Source organism: Sapajus apella, unplaced genomic scaffold (assembly GCF_009761245.1).
Source record: "Sapajus apella isolate SASKATOON/1434 unplaced genomic scaffold, GSC_monkey_1.0 scaffold18, whole genome shotgun sequence".
Classification (NCBI taxonomy): Eukaryota; Metazoa; Chordata; class Mammalia; order Primates; family Cebidae; genus Sapajus; species Sapajus apella.
Window position 1 is genome coordinate 19,959,073 of NW_022436958.1, and position 12,062 is coordinate 19,971,134.

The following is a 12,062-nucleotide window of genomic DNA, read 5'->3' on the forward strand; positions in this document are numbered from 1 at the left end:
CACACACACACACACACACACACACACACACACACACACACACACACACACACACACACACACACACTATCCAAAGCGAAAGGACAGCAGGGCATCCAGAGAAATTGTGGCTGTTGCCTGGACCGCAGACCTCAGGAAGGAGCAGGCAACAGCGCTGCTCACTGCTCACTCGAGCTTTGACTTTCCATAAAGTCAAAGCGTTCTAGGCAACCACTCAAAATGGGGCTAGACAGCAAAGACTTGAAGTTAGACCTTCCCTCGGAGCTGAGAACTGTATAGTCACGTCTTCGGAACAATGATCATGTATTTTCCATTGCTGGAAGGATACACAATAACTGAAATACTTAAGAGGACGTGGGAAGTCGAGGGCGGTATGAAGCCCTCATTATAAAGTTTAATCTCTTTCTGAAGAAGGTCATACAACGTCTGGCTTTTGGCAATGCAGCGTGTCTGTTGCTTCTCCTCACTTTACTCCTAGAAACATTAGGACAAGAAAAGTCCTCAGCTGCATCTGGAAAGATGAAAGGGCAATGTGTGCGAGGCTATTTATCTGAGCAACTCGGTGCGCGGCCGGGAGTTTGGGAGCGACTCTGTGAAACAGAAAAGGCACTAGCCAATTTGCAACTTGGGAATCACCACTCAGTGTACGCCGAGCCGGTGCCCTCGGCAGGCAGAAGTGGTGGAGCGTCATCCCTGCCTCCTTTCACCCCAAATTCCCGGGAGGCGCACTACCCAACTCCTCCTTGGCTTCGGGTGAAGCGCCGCCGCTTCCTTAAGGGAGAACCTGCCACAGAGTTCGCTTCTAGGTTCAACTCTCGGGGATTGTGTGACGGAATGTCAGTGTCTCGGGGCTGCAGACACCTGGGAGATGAGAGCTGAAAGCTCTGCAGATTCCCAGCATTTTAAAAAGCTTTTCTCTTTCCCTTTACTTACTGCTTTGTGGCTTTACTTGGGCATAAGATGTGAAAATAAAATGATATGACTAGTCTCATCTTTTCAAGAAAGCCAAGAAATTGAACATTTCGTTATTATTTAATTTCTTAAGTGGCCACCCTATTTGTCCCTCAGATACCCAGAGAAAAACGCATCTTGTAAAAATAATCTTATATTACCACCGAAACCTCCATTCTCTTTTTTTTTGCTGACCCGCAAAACGTGTCTTTTAAAAAAGAGGGGAAACAAGAAAAAGAAAACCATAGCGCTCTTGTAGCAATTTACAGTTCTAACTCTGCATTTTAAAAACAATAACGCTCTTTGTAAATTTCAGTGACCCAGAGGCCAGCTGTAATTCACCAGGGTCAGCAAAGGAGACCATCCCCATCTTTCGCTCTCTATGAATTCACAGCTGCCCTAAGGCAAAACTCGCTGGACCTTGTCTGCCCAAGGACAAGGGTTCCGAGCTGAAGCGGCTTCTACAGCAACAGTTTCCTTTCTTTTTTGAAAGTTGGTGCTGGGTGGAATCCTAGAGGCCCAGTTACAACTTGCTTATACCAGGCCCAGAAACCAACACATAGATATTTTATTATATACCTGAGAAACTTACAAGGCAGAAATTCTATTCTAAAACTACAAATTGCACCTCATCACCATCCACTGAATGAAGAAAATAAGGAGTTGATAGAAATACCTCAACTGAGTTCTGCTCTGTGCCAAAGTAACTCAAGGCCCAAAGGGCCCGAACTGCTTAGCCCTTCAGCCTTGACCCAACAGTTGTAAATTGAGAAACTGGAAAATTGGAGATACGTACAACACTCTTCAAATCCGTGTTGACTTCCTGAGTCTTCAAAAGATACTTCCTAATCACTGTGCAAGACAAGTATTTGACAAGACTCTGACCTTGTACAAGTTCAAAAGCTTTGGGGTCTCCAGAACACCTCTTCTGAAAGCAACATTTACTTGCAAAGTTAACAGAAGCGTTGAGATTTTCCAAATTGATTATTGTAAATATAGGTCACAAGACTGGAAAATTCTGGTTAAGAAAAAATATTCTATTGAATTTTCTGGATAAGCATTTCAGTTCACCTGGTTTCTTTTGCCGGAATAGACTTAGGCTGTCTGTTTGAAATTCAGATGTTGAATAAGCGACCTGTCCCAAATTAATCTCCAACTGTTTATGTTATGTCAGCGGTTAGTCATTATTTTTTCCTGACCCAAAAAGAAGACAAAATTCTGTTCATTTACATGGTTTATTGTTGTAAACATTAAAATTGTCTTTCTCAAAGAAAGAATTTATCAGAAAAAAAAAAAAATCAGCGTCTCTAACTGTCATACACCATAGAAAAAAAGGCAGTGACTCATATCATGTGCCATACTAGAAATATACAAAGAAAAACTACAGAATATGGCAGTATTAAAATTCTTACTCAAACATAAAATAATAAATTAACTGACAACTTTAGACATAAAAAAAATTCAAAGTGCTCAGTAATTTCCAGGGAGTTATGTATATTATAAGCACTCTGGAAACAGTCAAAAGCTGCTGCATGCAAGTTTTGTTTAGCTTAAGACAACAAAATAATCAAGATATAAACTTTCTTTTTATCAACATCAACGGTACATACAACACTTACAAACAAGGAATGTTGGACGGTGTTACAAACACTATGTGTCCCTTTTGTCAGGATTTTCTGATGTGTAATACTTGTGCCCACCTATTTTACAATTGAGAAAATGTTTAAGCTCAGATAACTACCAATCTTTATAAAATCTAACAGACTACATAGTGTCTGAAATACTATTTATATAATATAGACATTACTGAAATAGCAAGTGCCTATAACATTTTCAACCTAGAATCAACATGCTTGTCCCTTTTTTATGTATTTATTTTCTTTTTTTTTTGCAAACACACTTATCTTTTAGAATTTGTAATATTTATTCATAAATAGGCACAAAATAATTTAAAAAGCCAAACTGCAATGGGTAAATTTACAAGCCTTTGCCTTCTTCAACTCATGCCACCCACGCAACATTTAGTTTTACTATATATTACAGCTTTCTTTACAGCAGAAAACTTTGAAGTCTTGTTAAAGGGCAATAGTTGTGGGTCCCCTTAAGATTGTGTGTGTGTGTGTGTGTGTGTGTGTGTGTGTGTGTGTGTGTTACATTTGTCTGAACTGCAACAACCAAGCATGGCCAAACATTTCCCATCATACATTATAGCAATCTTTCTTCTGAACAATAAACTGATTTTTAAACTGATAATAAAAAGTTTATACCACTGTATTGTGTGTAGTCCATGTTCTAAATCCAGGATGCCCCGGAGCCAAAATGCCCTTTCAGGTTCTGCCTGCAGGTTAGGAAATAGCAACAGTTTTTGTTTGTTTGTTTTCTTTAGGGATCAAAGGTCTGGGAGGGTTACAGAAATGGGGGACAGCTTGAGCTGAGACAGCTCACAGGGCTACCTCTGCCCATGTGACTTGCCCCCTCTGGACAGTTTCCGTTATCTTTCCAGTTCTTTTGAAGTGCATGGGAGGAGGTCTTAGAAAGGTAAAGTGTCCAGGAAAAGTTTGTCAATTATTGCTGGCGGTGGCACCAAGTCTTCCAATTTCAGGTAGAAAATGCGCTGTAGCCCCTGTGTGCAAAGGGTACGAAGTTCTGGGAGCTTCCCCAACAGTTTGGACAAATAATTGGGGCGGTTCAACCCCCCATTGTTGAAAGTCACATGGTCTTTGAGACAATTTACAATCTTGTTTTGCAGTTCTTCCACTCTCTTGGGTTCCTTGAGCCCGTGTCTCTCTGCAGAAAACATAATCAGAAACAAAAGAAGAATGTACAAGACAGTTAGCTAGTTGGCAAAGCGAGAGAGGATCTGTGGCAAGGGAAAGCGAGGACAAATCCTGCTAGGCAGATCTGGAGGGGAAGTGCCCTGCGCCTGCAGTACTGACCTGTGACCATAGCCAGGGCAGCAATGCAGGAGAAGGCAGAAATGTCGATGTTCATATTCTGCAAGTTGGAGGAGAATTCAACAATGGAATCAATCCATTCCCCAAAGCCACGAACGCATTGCAACCTGTGCAAGACCACCCCATTGCAAAAGATGAGTTTACCCTCCACTGGGTTGGACCTGCAATTAATACCAAAGAGAGAGAGGGGAGAAAAAGAGAGAGAGAGAAGCTAAACAACTAATTACTTGAAGAGCAATAAATGAGGGATTTAAGAGGCACCTAATTACTGAAGAGTTAATAAAATGTAGACCAGTGGACCTTGAAAGGGTTTAATTTCATAACAATCAAGAACGCCCCCTATCCCACCTCCATTCCATTTATCCAAGGCTTCTGGGTTCGCTCCTTCCTTTCTCTTTTTTTGTTTTCTTTTTCTTCCTTTCTCCAACTTTTATTTCCTATTCTGTCTTTTTCTCTACCCCCCACCCCCAGTTTCCCTACCTCCCTTTCTTTTCCTTTCTTGATTTCTCTCACAGCCTCCCTTAATTGTCTCTTTCCTCCCTCATTACCTGTATGCTAATCGAAGGACAAACAGTTCTAAGAAAGCTGATTCAAAAAGCAGGTCCTGGTCGGCTTTGGGTAAGTCTGCGAAGCCAGGGATCTTCTCTGCCCAGCCCCGGATGATCTCCATGGAGCCAGTCAGGAGATCATAGAATTGCTGGATATGCTGGGTGTCATCTCCACTCATCTGATAGTCAGGGTTCGCCTGGAACTGGAATTTCATTTTAAATAGCACTTAATGAGGTTCTCTAAAATATATAACCCGTGAAATTGCTAACCCCGTTTCTAGTAGGGGAGCCAGGTTTTTATAACAATTAAACCTCTCTCTGACCAGTAAGGAAATTAGATGTTCCGGGGCAATTAATTCAATTAGGGATGGTGCTACGAGGTCGCTGCTTTAAATATGTAAATTACCATTTCCATACAGACTAAATACAGTGCCATCCAGCCCTGGGAAACGTTCACTCTTATCTTCACAAAACAATTGACACGTTAGTATTCATGCTAGTCCCAGAGTGGGCCTCGAGCTGAGTCGCCCTTTTGCAAATCTTAATAAAATTGCAGTCGGTATCAGGTTTGCCCAACATACTTCCTCCAATTAAAGTCCACATATTTTTCACAGCTGGAGTAAAAAGGATCTGACCACTTGATCCCCCACCCCACTGCCATTCTTTACACCCTCTCCTTCCCTTCCCTGACCCCCAGACAGGCCCCACATTCTTCCCCCGCACACTGCCAGGAAGGATGGGGATTAAAGCATCTATCTCCATGGAGGACTGAGAAAAAAGTAGACTGGGAAGCAGAGTTTGCACAGCCCCTGGTTTTCATGCTAGAGGCACTGGTGCATATGGTAGGAGTGGGGGCGGGGTTGGGTAGTTGGGTAGTAGGAATTCACACAGCTTCAAACCCTGTGGCATGTCCCCCTCCTCCTTCCTCTGTCCTGTCCTCAAGTCTAGGCCCCCAGCTACATGGATTGTCTGAAGGTCTGAATCCTGAGGCCCTGATCAGAGCTATGAGGCATATAGAGCCTTGCTTGCCTTCTTTACCCCATTGAATCTGAGGTTTAATGGTGGATATGGGGAGGGGTCCTGCCCATCTGTCGGTTTGTCCACAGGATATCCCCCGCCAGCTTCTTACCCTGGAATAGTCCAGGCTGGTCATAGCCGGGTTGGAGTCGACATGGGCCCTGACGAGGGCACTGATCAGACTCACCGGGGGCGAAGGGGGAGAGGGCTCCTGTGGGCTCTTCGGTTTCGAGGGCAAACGACCTCTCCGGCCTTTTAAACTGTCTGTGCGAACCACTGCAAAGGAAGAGCCCTGTTAGCACCGCTTTCCAGAGCCCAGACCCAGCTGCTGCCTCGAACCCTCCCCGGGGAAGGCCGCAGCCGCGGGACACCAGGCTGAGCGGCTCTGGGCCCCACTGCTTGTAAAGCCTTTACTGACGAGAAGCATTAAAAAATGCGGGGTTATTTTATGTCTTCCTCCAAATGGGTCGTATAGTTAAAGGAGAGAAAGGCCTGGCGGCTTTCTCTAGGGGAGACTGGGCAAGCAGGAAGCTGCAGGGTCCTGGAGGCCAGACTGAGGGGGGCCGGAGATCCCCAGCACCAGGAAGTGGAAAGCGATGCTGGAGTATGAGCAGTGGTTTCCTAAGGGCGCAGACTGGAGGGTCGGCAGCTCCCCGCAACCTACCTTCTTTGACCATCCCAACAGCCAGGCACTTCTGAAATCGACAGTACTGACAGCGATTCCGGCGCCGCTTGTCCACTGGGCAGTTTTTATTTGCTAAACACACGTATTTTGCATTTTTTTGCACTGTGCGCTGCAAAAGGAGACAATATAGACCAACATTTTTTTTCTTCTTTTGAAAATCAGGCAACTCGGAGAAAATTTCTGATATGTGGCTGGGATCTACGATTCATCCCCACAAACAAACACATACACACAATTCCATTTTATTTTATTTTATTTTTATCTCTTCCTTTTCTTTTTTTCTTTTCTTTTTTCCTCCCCCAGGGCATTTAACAGAAGAAAATTGATAGCGTTAACATTTGAGCTAACCTTGCCGCTCCTTGCTGTGTTTTATATGCCAAGAGAAGGAGAAGGAGACGCTCAGTAAATACAAATCCGTGGGCATTCATATTATTTACATTCCTTGGAGACCTTCTCTATTTAAAATGATAAGATTATTCAATCAGGATGGCGAAATAAAGAGATCACTTAATTTGACCATAGGGAATTCTGTTCCACTTGGTTAGCTCAGACACGGTTCTCTGTCCTAACCAATTTCATTCTGAACAGGGAAGACAGCTCCTAGCACATGCAAATGACCCTCTTCCAACTCCGGCTCCAGCAACTTCGGGCGGGGGCCAGCCGGGTCGGCTGAGTGCGAGGGGGATGCGACCCTGGCCTCCCAGTCTTTCTGCTTCCCTTTCTCAGACACCCGGAAGTCCCCGCCGCAGCCCTTGGACTCCTGCAGGGTAGTCTCGGCGGACCCTGGAGAGCTGGGCAGTCCCGGGCGAGCTGGTGCTGGGCTGAAGGCACCTAGGCAGCGGAGGGCACACTCCAGGGTCCCGGGCACTAGGGGCTCCCTACCTGCTTACTCCGCTCCCGCCCTTGCTCACCTTAAAGAAGCCTTTGCAGCCCTCACAGGTGCGCACGCCATAGTGTTGGCAGGCCGCGTTGTCGCCACACACAGCGCACAGCCCCTCGTTGGAGGGTGAGCCCCGCGACGGCGGCGAGGGCACCTGCGTGTCGAGCAGCTGCGACGCGTGGCCGATCTGCAGGCCCGGGAAGCCCATGGACGCGGGCTTGCGAATGGGGTTGGGCACGGCGAAGGTCTGCCCATCCACCACGTGGTGGCTGCCGGCAGGCTCCGGGTTCATGGGGACGTGAAGAGGCCCGTCGAAGCGCATCTGGCAACTAGACACTGGAGTGCCAGGAGGCGACTGCTTAAAGGAGAAGAGGGAGAGGCGGGAGACTGGCGTTTTCCTCTGCTCGATCATGTGCGTAGTGGCCACATAGTTCTGGTGGAAGTTGTGAAGAGACCCCGGGTCGTCCCACATGGGGCTGTGCTGCACCTGGAAGCCCGGGGTGGTGGGCGTCGGGGGCGAGGAGGGCTTGTAGTAAACCGACCCGGAGTGCGGCATCATCTCTTCAGACTGGGGGGGCAGGTGGCTGTGTTGCTGGTAGTTGTGCATCTGAATGTCTTCTACCTTAATGGAGGACTGCTGTCCGGACAGGGGCATTTGGTACAAGCAAGGTGGCTTGACGTCGTAGCCTGTGCTGTAGTTGTCCATAAAGGTACTGAAGCTGGGGAGAGAAGTGGTGGCAGTGATTTCAGTGTTGGTGAGGTCCATGCTAAACTTGACAAACTCTGGAGTTAAGAAATCGGAGCTGTATTCTCCCGAAGAGTGGTAACTGTAGCTCTGAGAAGCGGGGCTGGCTCCTTGAGGCGAGGACCCATACTGCGCCTGAACACAAGGCATGGCTGGAAATGAAACAGGGTGATACACACTCAGCCTGGTCAACTGAACACTTTCTCCCGGGCTCGGGTACACCTGGAGCTACACCGGCAGCCCATGGCAGTCAGAGAGCCAGAGAGCATGTAGGGGCGCGAGAGGAAGGGCATGAGAGGTAGAATGCTGCAGAACAACAGTGTAAGGTGTGGAAAGACTGACCAAAATAAAGACCCAGAGCTAAAAAGCTCCTGAGGGTCTACACTCCTGGGTATTTCCAAACATGTCCCCCTTACCACCCCCCCTTTTTACAGTCAATCCCACTCAGGTGAGCCTCTTCTCTGAAGCTCAGGTTCAGCAATCTCTTTCTAGAAATGATCATCTACAAATCAACTTGATTTGCACAATGAGAAAGTTGTTCCCGAAGGCGATGGGTTGAGACAAACCTTAAGTTACAGGGTTTGCCAAGAAGATCTCCTTGCCCTGTTTCTTGATTTTGGGGGAACTCAGGAAAGGAAAGGAAAGAAATTAAGTTGCACTAACCTTCAGCCGAGTTACAGGCGTTTTCGAGGAAATTAAAGGTGGACAGTGTCGTAATTCAATGAAGGACAAAGTTTCCAAGATTTTTAGAAAAGCAATGGGGAGTCCAGCCTGTCCAATCTCCTCCCTGAAATACAGACACAGGAAGCTTCAGGGTATCTCCCTGACAGAGATTCAGCCGGGCATATGTAGACTCACCAGGCAGGCCCTTCCATGCCTTCCCTGTTTGTCTTACTGGAAATGAGTGGGAAGCCTTTACCAAACACGGCACTTAAAATGAATGTATAAAAGAAATAACTGGAAACAACAGAAAATACTACCCATTGCACTGTGTAAATCCTTGCAGAGAGAGGATCCTGCAAAAGGAAAGCTAGTCCATGAACTCATTTAACATTTATGATGTAATGAATTGGCCCCTTTGCTAGAATGTAGGTGGAGAGGTCATTTTCATCTTAGGTTAATTCAGACCTGAGTAAGAAGACTAGAGTCTGAAAATACAGCCCTGGAACCTTCTCTTGCATTTTTTTTTTTTCCTGTGGTGAAACTGCCTCTTCTTTTCGTAGAGGGGGAAGAAAGTTGATAGAATTCAAGAATATAATATGAGAAAACAATCTTCACTCTTACCAAATGTCAGAAAGGCCTGGACTGAGAAGGCAATTTCAGTGGAAGCATCCGCATTTCTAAAGTACTTTTGACAGAGCACTGGGATTGGAGCTACAGATAAACTGATGTTCACTTTTCCAGAAAACTTGTCTTTCAGCATCTTTAATGGCCACAAGGTGGGAAGAGGGGACCCTACTTTTCCAAGAGCATCTTAGGTCAATTGTAGAGGGAGGTGCATACTGCTTATATGGTATTGGCCCCAATATTAGAAGTGTTTCCCAGCACAGCAAGATGAACACCTTCCCCATAATGCCTTCCATGATCTTCCTTACTGGAACAAAGCACTCTTGTGTCCTAGTAATTTTCAGATGTTCCCACTTGGAATGCATTCTAGAGCATAGACAATCTTATTACTAATGAAAAAGAAAGCCAAATATTCTCTTTCTATTATTTCCCCTCCCCCACAATCTTGCTTCATAGTGGTGGTGGGAGGTGGGGAGATAAACCAGAAAGAGCAGAAAGGAGACTCGACCCCCACAGCCCTTAGAGATATGCCTGTGTTGGATATTAACTCCCTGTTAGCGCCACAGTTTCATAACTGTACTCTTTACATATTCATATTCTTTCTCTCTCTTTCTTTCTCTCTCTTTCTCTCTCTCTCTCTCCCCTGTCTCTGACACATTCGCAAACCCAAGGACAGCATATGTCAAAACCAGAAATTTCAGACAACTTAGTAACAGGACACTCAACCAACACCACCCTTACTCAACAATACCCGGGAAACATCGCGCGCTGGCAAGCCACGGAGACACAGTTCCCAAGCAACGCATAAACTGAAGAACTTTCTCTCCCTGACAGTTTGTGGGCAGCTTCCCTCGTATACATAGGACTTGGAGTCTCCGTGTCCACAGGTCACAATCAGTTCCTCACTAACAGCAGCAAACTTTCCGACCATTTCCGCGGGCTAGTCCTCAGCTCCCAAACTGTGGAGTCTCCCTTCCACGTCCACCAATGAGGAGCCTGGAAGCCTCCGTCCGGAGCCAACTCCCCTCTAGTGCCAAAGCCCGACTTCGAAAAAATGCTCCCCCGGGTAACTGCGAGCAAGCACTCCCCATCCTTTGGTCCCACTCTCGCTAAAGCCTCTGGCTCCCACTTCCAGAGGACCTGACCCACACACGTGGAAAGAAGAGACGTGCAAAAGAAGGAAGAAGCATAAAAGAAGGCGAGCTGCATGGGCTGCACCTACTCACTTAGGAGTTCTCCGCGTCTCTCTTCATTCATTCAACTCTGCCGAAGTGCAGTTCCCTCTGGGAGCCTGGGCGCCGGGGTCGGGGAGGAGACGGCGAGCAGGGCGAAGGGAGCCCAGACACCTCGCGCAGGGAGGGAGCAGGGACAGGCGGCCGGCTGGGCAGGCAAAAGGGACCGCGGAGCTGTGCGCGAGCCGCCGGGCGGACTGGCCCTGGCCGCCAATGTGCCTTTGTTTATGTGGCTCGCGCTGCCGCTGCCAACATGCACCTAAAGTCTCCGCGCGTCAGCGCGCGTCAGCGGCCCGTTGCCCAATCGCCGCGCCGCCGAGCTCCCTGGACTCCTGGCCCGCGCTCGCTTTGGTATATTTCCGACCTGACGTCACGAATAGGGCCGATTTTAAGGTGGGAACCGCTCTGCGTTCACCTTGGTAGCCAGCTTGGGTGGTTTTTGGTGGGTTTTTTTTTTTTTTTTTTTTCCGAGAGAGGTGTGACCTCTCCCAGGTCTGTGCAGTCCGCAGCGCCGCGACACTTCACTTTCCCCGAAGCCCCCGAGCCCTCGCTGCGGCTCGGCCGCTCACAGGTGGGAGGGCGCAACAAAAGCCCGGGCGGAAGGGAACGCCGGCGTGGACCAGGTATCCCGCACCTGGAGCCGCACGGGATGGGAGGTGCCTTGCAGCGCCCTAACTTCTACCTACCCTCGTCACCCCCTTAAGCGGAAGAGCGTACAGATGTCCCATGACACGAGACGCTCAGGGGGCTCAAGCAGTTCGGGTGGGATTTCCCTACGTGGTTCATCCCTTTACTCCCTTTTCCTGTCCCAGGCCACCTCCTCTTCTGGCATATATTCATTCTCTCTCTCTCTCTCTCTCTCCCTCTCTCTCTCCCCTACCCCTCCTCCCACCCCCCCACACTGCCATCTGAAAGGGAATGGGAGTGGGGGTAGGGCCTATTTTTCTGTTTCCTTCTTTCCATGCAGTGCCCACGTTCGATTGAGGGAGTGGTGCATGGAGGGGGAGAGGAAGGAAAAAGGGTAGACCGACTGTGACCCAGCTCTTTAGAAACCCCAAAAGTCAGAGTGAAGCGTCGCCCCTTTTCCTTTCACAGACAATGCAGCCGTGCAGCAGGCAACAGGTGCGCCTTCTGCAGGAAGGTACTCTGATTCCCACCTTCTGCAAACTCTAATACTTTCGATACTCCTCGGTGTCCACCAACTTGTACCCCTTCCAAGAGTTTTAGGGAAATAAATCGACCTTCGTTTGAAACACAAGGGCTATCACAGCCTCAATGTGAGAGCCCAGAAAGGCTGGACAAGAAAAGCGGAGCGGGTGGGGACTGGGAGAGCGTCTCCGCGAAGCTAAGGTGTGAGCCTACAGCCCAGCTAGGAGAGGGGCCCGGGCGGGCTGTGGGAGCGTGCCACACGTCCGCGGCCGTCGGAGTCGCCGCCGATTCTGCTTCGCCAGTCACTTCCCCCGCCACGCCGAGGGCGCAGGGAGCTTTCTAGCAAAGTCAACGCCGCGACTCCAGAAGGCAAGCCCCATTCCTCTGTCTGCCGGCCCGAGTCGGGCGGTCGGGCGGCCTTCCTCGGGCTTCTCCCGCGGGGTTGGAATAGGCTGGGCCTTGGGAGTGAGAGTTCGGAGGCTCCCCCGCTTTTCTACTCGCGCAGAGCGTCCCAGCCGCCCCTCCTTTCTCGGCGTGGCTCGCTTCCTGGCTGCCTGGACCCTTTTGCAACTCGCCCCCCTCCTTGTGTTCTCAGTGCCGGCCGAAAGCGCCGG

At 48.5% G+C, this 12,062-nt stretch overlaps 1 protein-coding gene across 5 annotated transcripts; it reads right to left on the bottom strand.

Moving 5' to 3' along the window:
• Window positions 1-2,167: 2,167 nt before the first annotated feature.
• On the bottom strand, window positions 2,168-11,842 carry NR4A2 (nuclear receptor subfamily 4 group A member 2). 5 transcript variants are annotated; one of them, XM_032286433.1, is made up of 8 exons: window positions 10,294-11,842; window positions 8,444-8,567; window positions 7,067-7,932; window positions 6,135-6,264; window positions 5,583-5,746; window positions 4,454-4,656; window positions 3,888-4,066; window positions 2,168-3,738 (listed from the first exon to the last, which is right to left on the bottom strand). In XM_032286433.1, the coding sequence occupies exons 3-8, from the start codon at window positions 7,928-7,930 to the stop codon at window positions 3,482-3,484; spliced, it is 1,797 nt and encodes a 598-aa protein (XP_032142324.1). In that variant the 5' UTR covers window positions 7,931-7,932; window positions 8,444-8,567; window positions 10,294-11,842; the 3' UTR covers window positions 2,168-3,481. The 5 variants fall into 5 exon arrangements, 4 of the variants coding, with proteins under 4 accessions (XP_032142324.1, XP_032142326.1, XP_032142325.1 ...); XR_004271323.1 differs by having other exon boundaries at window positions 2,171-3,738; window positions 3,888-3,945; XM_032286435.1 differs by having other exon boundaries at window positions 2,171-3,738; window positions 5,658-5,746.
• Between the last annotated feature and the right edge of the window lie 220 nt (window positions 11,843-12,062).